The 11,957-nt window shown below is 37.4% G+C and overlaps 2 protein-coding genes across 2 annotated transcripts in view; both read right to left on the reverse strand.

The window, feature by feature from the left end:
- Window positions 1-3,169: 3,169 nt before the first annotated feature.
- On the reverse strand, window positions 3,170-3,874 carry LOC120780387. Its single transcript, XM_040112674.1, has 2 exons — window positions 3,596-3,874; window positions 3,170-3,186 (listed from the first exon to the last, which is right to left on the reverse strand). Exons 1-2 carry the CDS (start codon window positions 3,867-3,869, stop codon window positions 3,170-3,172), a joined length of 291 nt encoding a protein of 96 aa, XP_039968608.1. The 5' UTR covers window positions 3,870-3,874.
- A 286-nt stretch (window positions 3,875-4,160) lies between these two features.
- LOC120780388 overlaps window positions 4,161-11,957 on the reverse strand; it is an 80,687-nt gene continuing 72,890 nt past the window's right edge. Inside the window, exon 3 of the mRNA XM_040112675.1 lies at window positions 4,161-4,271. Within this exon, the coding sequence (XP_039968609.1) occupies window positions 4,161-4,271 (111 nt within the window). The remainder of the gene's footprint in view (window positions 4,272-11,957) is intronic.

Here is an 11,957-nt window from a genome sequence, read left to right on the forward strand (position 1 = left end):
AATGTGGTGCACGTGTGAACGTCGGGGGAAGATGCTCATTTATACTTCCTGGCTTTTTCTTAAGGCCTAACAATAAGTAATAAAATCTTAAATCTATATAAAAACTAGACAGACTCAAGCAAGTGATTGAGCTGTTTTGGTGATACGTTGCTCTTTAATACGCAGGCATATCTCTTCCTTTAAGTCGTGTTTGATCGCAGGAATGTACCAAAGCATTAGCCAAAGGGTTTGGGTGATCTCGAAGCTTAGATATATATTTAATTCTGCTGTCTTCTACTTCTTTTTTTACCATAGGAATACCAAGGTCTTTATGGATATTTTCGTTACGCATGTACCATGGTGAACACGTGACATTCCCTATACAGATATTTAGTAAGCTCATTTTTTACTTAATAAATTTTGCAACATTTGATTTTGTGATTTTATTAAATCTTAACACTGCCCTGGGGTACACCAGCTCTTATCTGTCGTTCATCAGATATGAAATCTCCCACTTTCACCACAAATTTTCTATTTTTTAAATAAGACTCCAATGTTTTATATAATTCTAAAGGTAGAATTTTTTTAATCTTGTATAAAAGACCTTCGTGCTACACCTTATCAAACGCCTGAGCTACATCTAGAAACATTGCTGAACAGTACTCCCTGTGCTCAAATGCTTTCCTTATCTCGTTACTAATTCTATTTACTTGCTCTATTGTGCCATGTTTCGCACGAAAACCGAATTGATGCATTGGTATTGTATTATTTTCATAAAGGAAAAGGGACATCTTTTATAGTAAGACTTCTTCAAATACTTTTGAAAGACAGGGTAGAAGGCTGATTGGTCTGTATGAAGTTGGCTGTGTTAAGTCTTTCCCAGGTTTATCTATCAAGATAATCTGCGACTTTTTCCATGAAATTGGATAGTATCCGAAACTAAGAATTGCATTGAAGAGCAAAGAGAGCACCTCTACAGCAATAATTGGTAACTCAATTAGCATTTTTGGGGAAATATTGTCATGTCCCGGCGCCTTTTTTGGATTAAGTTCTTTGATGATACCAATAATTTCAGAAGGTGAAGTCTTAAGAGACTCGAGCGACTCTTTAGCTGTGTTGTGTAAGATGGACAGCTTAAAGTTGTTCTTTGGCAAATTGGGTTGAAATACCTTTTCTAGGTGATTTGCAAAACAATTAGCCTTTTCCTCGTCACTTTGAGCCCAATTTCCACCCAAGTCTCGTATTGGCATGTTGGAGTCAGTTGGTGGCTTCATGGACTTTTGGGCTTTCCAAAGGGAATTTTGCTTGTTTGAATTTGGACACAGCTTCTTTATATACATTTCGGTGTTCAATTCTTCCTCACGTTTGAGCGCTTTTTTTAATTTACGTACAGCAGCTTTCAATTGAAGCTGAGTGGAAGGGGAGCGATTTATCTGCCATTCACGTCTTGCACGCCTTTTTTCATTTACAAGCATTTCTATTTCTCTATTAGAGATTTTTCTGAAACCAAGCGGATTATAGCTTTTGTTTGGTGTTGCTAAGACAGCTGCGCTTGTTATTATATCATTGACTTCTCTTATGCTTTCGTCAATAACTCTTCCTGTATTTATTTTGTACTCAATATTAATGTGGCTACTGACGTATTTTTTATATTTTAGCCAATTCGTTTTATATGAAGTTAGACCCACTTTTGGATTAACGAATATGGGGTGTTCACAAAACTTTATTAGTACAGGAGAGTGATCAGAAGATAGATCAGTACATGTATCAGCTGTTATGTGCGATTTATCTATATTTTTGAATACAACAAAATCCATTAAATCTGGTATCTTGTTACGGTCACTAGGCCAATTTGTCGGCTTACCAGGAGCTATTATTTCAAGGTTATTGTGCCTATTTATAACAGTTTGATACAGCTGTCGTCCTTTCGGATTAATAAGACGTGAGCCCCAGTACGTGTGTTTTGCGTTGTAATCTCTACCTGCTAGGAATCTTTGACCTAGTGTTCCAAAAAAGTCTTTAAATTCGATTTCTGTGATTTTAAAACGAGGTGGACAGTATATAGCCGTAAAGTTTAAGTCACAACCCCAATTTTTTAGTGATATTGTTGTAGCTTGTAACTTTGGTGTAGCATGAGATTCTCGAGCATAGTGGTTTAAACGATTTCTAATCAACACAGCCGTGCCACCATGCGCTTTTCCATCCGGATGACTTGTAACATATAGTCTAAAACCCGGTATATTGAAATTATTTTTATTTGTTAGATGAGTTTCTGAAATAATCATTATATCTATATTCTTTTCAGACAGAAATCTGATAATCTCTAATATATGTTGGTTAACACCGTTAGCATTCCCTATACAGATATTTAGTAAGCTCATTTTTTACTTAATAAATTTTGCAACATTTGATTTTGTGATTTTATTAAATCTTGGATCATGTTTTGCATGGTCCACATGAATTGTGTCATGCACTGTGTAAGATTGTAAGATTTATAATCATAGTTTCAATAAGATTTATAATCATAGTTTCAATACCTCCATTTGGAGGATTTTGCGGCAGTTGCATTTGTACAGTGTTGCCTTTCACCACATTTGCATAGCTTCCTTGCATATTACTATTGTTAGAAGTAATAGAATTAGACCTTTTTTCTGAGGTTGCTATAATTTCATTACGGGGTGTTTGTAACATTTGGTTACGACGTGCTTGAATTCCCTGTGACAACTTCGATGTCAAATCTTTATATACAGGGCAACCTCTGTAGTTAGCAGTGTGATTTCCTTCGCAATTGCTGCATTTTTTATTGAATTCTTCTTTCTTAAGGGTGCATTTAGGAGTGGGATGTAAATCACCACATACCACACAAACACTGCGTAGAGTACAATATGATATAGTATGCCCATATTCTTGGCAGTTAGTAGATTGTACCGGACCGTTTCTTTTATGTGGTTCTTCAACAGTTACTCTACGATGCAGCAAATATTTCAAATTATATATTGGATGTGTTTCATTTTTTTTAAGTCGATTTGAGTTCGGCAGCAATTCAATTTTAAACATTGGCTGTGGTACTTTGTTTCTATTAAATATATTTACAACTGTTTTAATTCCAAAACCGCATTCTTTCAATGCTTCTTTGACTTCACTAGAGTCTACGGCGGACTCTATACCCTTGATTACAACAACTAGGCCCTTAGTGCTCTTCAGTTGCTACGAATAATAATTATTGTTTTTATTTGACAAAAATTTAACTATATCCATAAAACTTTTTTCAGTGTAGGACTGAATTTTTGTTTCATCTATATTGCCTTTTTTCAAAGGCACTATATGAAAATTGTTAGTACCTACAATTTTACTTAATTCAGCAAAGAGAGCATTACTGCTAGGCTCGCGCAAATATATTGGAGGTGGTTTGGCATTAACGGCTGTGGTCTGAACCATTGCTTAGTATGGCAAGTCTGTTGCCATTTAAAACTTCCTTTTTATTTTTATTTGGCGTGCCGCCTTGAAATTTCTTAGGATTGACCGCCGACTTTGAAGGACTTAATTTCCTTTTTATATTGACGTAGCGGTCAATGCCTGTTTGTACAGACGGGCCTTTTTTTTTTTGCGTTCTCACCTTGCGTTGTGATTTTCTTCGTTGCCTGCGCGTTTGCTGGTACCTGCAGACTGGTTGCTGTCAGCGCATTTGTTGTTGCCTGATTGTTGTTTTTTGCTGCTTCTGCTGACTGCGTTCTTTGCTGCGTTTCCTTTTCTTCTGATCGCCGTGATGACTCATCATCGCCGTTACCCTTTTTATTGCCAGTAGTTGTTATTGTTGTTGGGTCGACAAAGTTGAAGTAGGCATTTAGGGAAGGCCTACGGCCTTGCTGGTGAGGCTGCGAAGCACTCATTATTGTTTTTATTATTCGTTTTTTGTTTTGTTTTTATCTATTTATTGCGTACACTGTTTATAAATAATAATTTGTGAGCACTGATTTTTTGTTGATTGTTTGTTTTTATTTTATTTTTATTAATTGGTTACTTTTTTCACAGTTTTAATACACGGAGCGAGTTAAAAAACACGTCCGTACACCTTGAAGGACTAAGAACCTTCCTCTGAAGTTGTTGTAGAGTTGCTACAACGTTGCTGAGGCCTTTCGTACGGCGGGCTTGCAGCCTAGAATGTCGCCTCCGTTGCGTGGTTATATGACGATGGCGCCAGAAGCGGGACTCCTCTGAAAGGGAGGCGGAACAGTGACGGCCGAACCTACAGTGGGCGTAGGTGCAGTGGTCATCTCTGCATCCATATCGATCTGTTAAAAAATATTATTTCAATTATCATATATAAGTATACATTAGGGCGGGACGATTTAAAAATCGCCCATTGCTCTATGAAAATCATATTCTAGGGATCAAAATAAGAAACTTTGCAGAAGGAACCATACCTCTAAAACGAATTTTGATGTCCCCCAATTTGGGTCGAACTTTTGGGTAGGGGCAAATTTTGAAAAATCCAACTTTGACCCATTTAGAGTGCTCCAATCGATTGCAAATGTATGACCGACCCCCACTAACTTTGGACGGCCGATCCATCCATGCCAGTGGCACACCCCCTGGAACTCCCCTGGGGGGTTCCCTGTACAATCATTTCAAAAAATCACCATTTTTGGCCTTTACATGAAAAAATCAGCTAAATGGCTATGTTTTTTCTTTATTTTTATTTATTTATTTATAATAATATCTATTTTTTCTCTTAAGAAATTTATTCAGAACATATGTAAATAAAAAATTAATTTAAGTGAGTTATAGAAAAGAAACTAAAAAAATTATTGTTTGAAGTCTTTTTTACTTTCAAGTCTGGGCAATTTCGCACGGCTCTCTAATGTCGTCGCCATAACAGCCACTACATTTTCCAGTATAACCCGTTTGGAAACGCTAGCTAGCAATTGAACATGTCGTTCCGTTCCTTATATGTGTGATGGAGTTTTTGGATCATTAAACGGTGGATCATCTTGATTTAAATATTCTTTCAATGTATCGTACGGAATGCTTCGCGTGAATGGTGGTTCAAATACGATATTTATAACATTCAAATTGATCATTTCTGTATAACTTGTGCAATTAAAGTTTATATCTAGTTTTTTATAAACTCTAAGTTCCATTGGCTCGTCAACATCGGTTCGATAGCGTAGAATTTTCTTGATGGCACAGTCGCGCTTTTCTTTACTATCATCAAACAACATTGATAACAAGATATTTTCCGAATGCGCATAATATGAATTATCTTTAATTACTTGATTGACAATTTTGCGTAAACGAGGTTCTAGAAATCGTGACCAACCAATGAACTTGAAAAATAATGCACTGCCGTACACGACAGAGCTGTAATACTTGATATTGAAGTACATTGGCACATAACATTTAATTATAAATTCAACCAGAATTCTTAAATTTGCATCTGGATTTTCCGTTGTCACATATAATAGCAATAATCTAGCGGCCTTGGTGAGCCACCGAGAATGTACAATTTTCTCTGGTTTGATGTTAGCCAGATCCACCGGAACCACCGGAACCACGCCGCTAGAAATTGCAAGGGCCATGTCGTATAAGTACTTCGAATCGGTGGAGGGGGGCATTCTGTAGCAGGGGGCATATTTTGCAACTCAATTTTCTGGAAGCCGTCCACCACCTTAAAATATATACATAATAATAAAATAATTTAAAATGGTTGACAATTATATATGAGTGATAGCAATAACTTACCGGAAGAGTTTCACACGTTTCGATTTGACGGCTCACTTTTCCGGTTGCCGATCTTGGTCCAGTGCTGGTTGATTTATCCAAAGCTTCAAACAAATGCCGAAACGGAAGTTCGTTGAAGTGTGGAAGGCAGACAAACCAATGCAATGGTCTTTTTAACAGCAATTCGAATCGTCGTATAATTCCACCGTGTGGGCCAGTGTTTGTTGGGTCACCGTCAGTGCATATTCCAATTAATATATCAGTGATATATTTTTATCGTTGAAAAAACCATTTAATTTGGTTGTTTTGTATTCAGCGGTTTCATGTTCCAGTCTTACGTAACCAATCAATTAAGAATTGGGTTCTCTCAAAATAACAAGATGAGGTTCTTTTACCATCCTAGTATGATACTTCTCATCAATTTTATCTATCGTTAAAGTATCATCTTTTCTGCCATCGAATGAAAACGCTAACAAATTGGTATCATCTAACCGTTTGCGAAGCACTTCTTGTCTGCATTTCTCTTTTTCTCTGCGAACTTTCGATTTATCCATGATGAGAGGTTTCCCATGCTTACCTTTAATTTTAAAATCTTGCAAAAGAACGGTTCCCAATGCTGATGCTACTCTGTCAGGCACACCAAATCTGTCACATACCAAGGCAAAGTTAAAACAATCGTATCTCTCTGTGTATTGCGAACTAGTGCTTCTATCCATATCTTCTTGAACCGGTGACGGTGCGTATGTTGAATCATCGGGATCTTGATATGTCGGCATTGATGACATAGACGTTGCTCCTTGCTCTTCAGTTTCCATCATAAATGCATTCATTGTTAGTCTTCTCTGATTATGTTGATCGTGCATGAACTCTTTGAGGCGTTTGGGAACCCAGCCGCATGCACATGGAGCTGCCTTCAAATCGCATTTACATGTTCCAATGTAAAAAATTGTTTCCAGAGATTTTACATACTCTGTAAATTGTTGGGTGTTGTTTCTTCTCTTGATTTGCTTTTGATACTTGTCAAGCAATTTATTCAATTTATTACATACACTTTTTTTCAGCATTAATTCCATACCAAGTTTTTCCCAAATTCCAATCAACTTATCTTGTACTTCAATAGTGAATGATTTATGGGAAACCTTTTTTTGTTCTGTTTTAGCACGTTCGCTTAAGTAAAAGTAATATCTCAAGATATCCAGATGGGTTGGTAAATTAAGATCAGTCAAATCAGTAGACATACCAAAAACAGTAACATCATGCTTTGGTATATGACTCATTGGGTTTTCGATAGTTGTTAATGTAGTTGCTTCATCTTGCGGTGTAGAGGATGGAGGATTCATTGTAAACTTTTTGATTTGGAATAGTCACATCACTTATTGTTTTTTTCTGAAATACCATAGTGGTTATTGCTTTAGTTCTCCTCACTTTCCGAGGTAATAAGAATGAAATGGTAATTTCAATTCTATTTCAAAATTTGCCCCTACCCAAAAGTTCGACCCGAATTGGGGGACATCAGAATTCGTTTCAGAGGTATGGTTCTTTCGGCAAAGTTTCTTATTTTGATCCCTAGAATATGATTTTCATAGAGCAATGGGCGATTTTTTTGCCTCCCCTCAAATCGACCCGGCCTAGTATACATATATACCTATGTATATACTCATATGGGCGTTGGTGTCACGTAAAGTGGCACGAGTGAGTCGCCAAGCGGATCGACTTTTTTTTTGTATTTGTTGCTAGTGTGGCTGATTATTTTATTTATTTTTTGTTTACTAGTTACGGTCACGTTTCGATTTTGTCGGCGGTTGGCAAAAGCATAATGTAACGAGCGGTCTAGTAGCGTTCCCGATTGTGGGCGGAGATCAACTCACATAGGAGCATTTACCCTCAAAAACCGAACAAAATTGAAAATTAAAAACATCAGCGCTGGTACTCAAAATTGATTTTTTTGGTACCTAAATAACCGTTCTACAATGAACCGAATAAATGAATGACCTTCAGGCCGCTATATTGCCACACAAGTAGTCGGAATCTAAACTTCGTTCAGAACGCACGTGCTGAAGTGTCTAACACATAGAGCACGACAGACTGCAGCAGCACGACAGTGAACTAAAAACGTCGATGTGCATCTTACTACATGTACATTTTGAGAAGAACAACAACACAATAGCCGGCATGTACACAAAACAACGCAGTTGTCCATTTTGTATGTACACAATTTCGTTGTGGCCATACTAATTCCTTTCACTGCAATGAAATTTTAATATTTTGTTCAAAGTGAAATTTTAATGCAAAAAATAAGTAAATAGGTAATTATTTTTGCTTTAAATTATCAATTGTTGTTACAAATGATATAATAGATCTATTTTATGCTTTTATTTGTAAAATAACTTCAAGTTTGTTAGAGCTGTGAATAATTTTACATTTTACATATTAGTGGCATCACCACTCTACCTCATCTCTCTATTTTCCATTCTACTGTCAACTCCACTGTCGTCGTACTGCCGTTGGTAAATATAGGAGGATATTGAAGTTAGCGAGAACGACAACTGTCGGCCTGCAGTCGTGTAGTCGTGCAGCTGAGAAAATAACAGTGTCCATATGAACGTGTGTATTTTAATATTTGACAGATGTAGTTTGCAGTCTGTCGCGCTCTATGTGTTCCGCACTTGATTCGCGAAACTATCCATTGTTCTCGAAATTGCAAGTGATTTTTTTTATTGCGTGAACGGAATTCTTGAAAATATTTTTTACGGATTCAGGACAACATGGTATGTTTTTAATATTAATGATATAAGAATTAATTTAGTTAATATGTTTTTATGTTTTTTCTGGAAAACAATGAATCATTAAAAAAAACTAATTTTGTTTTATTTTTTTAGAAATTTGTGTTTTTCTTATAGTGTCGGGCGATGTCGAGCTATGAATTATTTTTCCTAGTAAACTACAGGGTTTCTACTTAACATATAAACTTAAACGTTTTCCCCGTCTTTCCCCTCTTTAAAAAAACACATTGAATAAAGTTGATTAGTTGCATAAAATGAGTACTGCTTTATTTATTTTTTTTTTAAATTTTTTTTTTAAATACTGCAATTCTGCTTAATTATTATATACGGGTGGTGTATAGATGGTATAAGGAGCCGGTGTGAAAATTAGACAATGGGCGTGACACCGCCCACTTTCTGCTGAAATCCCATATCTCGGGACCCGACTGACCGATTCCGACAAAATTTGGAACGTAACATTATTTTAATTGTCCTGTGTCAAAATGGGCGAAATCGGACCACAACCATGCCTACTTCTCATATAACACAATTTAAAATTCCATTTGATTCTTTCACTTTCCAGTACACAAATAAAGATTTAATTAATATAACGGAATACAATTTTGCGGTAATAATTCCCTTAAAATAAGATACCTTCTGACCAATAATTGTCTAAATCCATCCAAAACTGTTCAAGCCCCTAGGTACCGAATATGTGAACCCGATACCAATATTTGACTTTTGACCGAAAATATCGTTCAATGTGTGAGATATGTAATTAAAATTCACACAGAATCCTTTTCTTACAATAGTATTTCATTGTGTCAAAAATCGGTTGAATCGGGTCAATACTTTTCTGAGAACTCCTAGGTCCCTTTTAGTTGGATATATCCGCCAATATTTGAGTCATGTCTCAATGAAAATTGCAGAACATATTTTATTCATAACAGTGTATCTCTGCGCCTAAAATAGATACAATTGCGCGAAAATTTGACCCCTCCAACACAACCCTCCCACCTATATAACTATTACCAAGATTTTCGGACATCCACTTGATCTTGTTCCATATGATTGCTGATTGTATGTAAGGTACCTAAATGATATCGAGCTAACATTTTTTTGAGTATATGCCAAATTAGTAGTATGTGGGATGAGCAAAAATAGATGAAATCTCGTCGGCACTACCTCCTACTCAAATGTATTCAATATAAAATGTTCGGTTGCACCCGAAATTAGCTCTTTCTTACTTGTTTTATTTTAATATATTGCATTATTATATTCAATCATGCATTTTTATTCATTTTCATTTATAAAATCACTTTAAATAAATTTGTCCGGTTTTTGAGAACAAATGCTCCTATGTGCGACTATGCGAATATTACCATAGCGAAACTCTACTACGGCTCCTACGAAGCCGCCATTCGGTAGGGGGGACACAATCGTCATTGTTTAAGACACAATCTCTAGGCATAGGCGCATTTTCTGTTGTTTTCCATCGGTACCTTCTGTGGAGGTCCTTTAAATAATCATCTTTCCATCGGCGACTAAAATCTTGATGGAGAATCTTAATTCTTTCCCAACGGTTTAAGAAGGAGAGCGATTCCACGCCTAGCTCAGGTGTGGCCAGGATGGGCGCTCCTTTAAGAAAATGCCTTGGCGTGAAGGCAGTAAAGTCTGAGGGATCTTGCGAGAGTGCAGCGAGAGGCCGTAAGTTAAGAACGGCTTCAATTATAGTTAACAGTGTCGTGAATTCTTCATAATTAAATTTGTGGTTGCCAGCTATCTTTTTAAAATGAGATTTGAAGCTTTTTACCACTGATTCCCATAAGCCACCCATATGAGGAGCGCTTGGGGGATAAACTGCCCATTGATACCTTGGGGAGCGTACTTTTGGACAATATCCGGTGAGACTTTTTTTATGAAATCCACAAACTGTCTTTCGGTAGCTCTTTGGGCTCCGATAAATGTTTTTCCATTATCACTCATGATTTTGCTTGGAAATCCTCGTGTACTGCTTTTGTCGTGAAACAGCTAAATACAGCCGCATAGCCTTTCGTGAGGGTAGGAGACCTTAGCATAGACGTCTTTATCTTAAAAGGCCCAGAAATATCGACACCTGTACTGGCGATAGGCAGAGTAAAATTGCAGCATTCACGTGGAAGTGCTGCCATAATCTGCGACCGCATTTTCTGCTTATGCATAGTACAGACCCTGCACATGAAATGCACTTTATTTGGGGCTTAAGTCGGGGTATGTACAACCCTTGGCGGACCATATGGTGCATGAGGCGATGTTCGGCGTGGAGTATTAGTACGCGGATATAACTGAAAAATAAAGTGGTAAATGGACACTTCTCTGGTAGGATAGGATGGGAAGAGGTGGATGGGAAGAGGCTTGAATTAGCAAGCTGGCCATTCGCGCAAAGCAAACCCTTCGTATCTAGAATTTTTTTTTATTAATAGGCTTCGATTCTCTTTGTAATGATATGTCGCGACTGATGTAGCGCGTTTGAGTTAATGCGACAAGAGCGAACTTTGCTTTTTGTAAGACTTGGTGCGTCAATGCATTGCACTGGAGGTAAGTTGCTTCTTTAACCTTAAGTTTAAGCCACTTTAAAAACTTGAGCATATAAGCGACTACCCGGAGGGCTCGAGGGAACGATTAAAATCGTTCAAGGATGTCAGTGTCATCCAGTGTTGCATGATCAGTGTCGATTTTTCGACTTTCTGGAGCAAGTATGTTGCGCATGGGCGAATGTGGCCAAGAATTGGGAGATTCTGTTAACCATCGTGGGCCATTTCACCAGAAGGTGGTGGTGGCGAGATGCACGGGTTTTGACCCTCTTGCACCTAGATCAGCAGGGTTGTCACCACTGGCTACATGTCGCCAAGTGGCTGATCCTACTAGGTCACGTAAGCGAAGTGGTTTCACTTGTTCGTCCCTGTCGGTTCCGTCTAGCCATAATTCTTGAATCAGAATTTTTGCTTGTATTGGCGAAAGTCATACTGCGGGGTCGAAAAGTTTTGCCACCGAGTATAAAATCCGCCTCCTCGTTATTGCGGATAATGCGGATATGGACTCAGTAGTGTATGAAAACTGTTCCGATATCACATTCCATTGATGCCAAGTGTTTTGATTGTACTTTCCTTTTCGAATATAATTAAATTAGTATCCAACAAATGGTCGTTTGGTATATTTGTTAAGAAATTTGGCAGTTTAGCTGTTATCTTTTAATGGAAACCCTTTGATAAGGACTCGTATGCTTGTGGAAGACTGTGGCTTCCAGACAGGATATCCCCTACACACGTTTGAGTTTTTAACACTTGCTTATTGTTGCCAGAGGAAACTTTGACTTTGTGTCTTCTGCCAGTTCGTGTTGTTTATGAATGGCTAGATATGGGGCACAGTTTACGCCAAAGGTAACTGTTTTCAATTTAAAGTCGCGTAGTGGACTATTGGCAGATTTATGGAAAATAATCCGCTGAAAATCTTGAT

The sequence above is a fragment of the Bactrocera tryoni genome, unplaced genomic scaffold (assembly GCF_016617805.1).
Source record: "Bactrocera tryoni isolate S06 unplaced genomic scaffold, CSIRO_BtryS06_freeze2 scaffold_25, whole genome shotgun sequence".
Classification (NCBI taxonomy): domain Eukaryota; kingdom Metazoa; phylum Arthropoda; class Insecta; order Diptera; family Tephritidae; genus Bactrocera; species Bactrocera tryoni.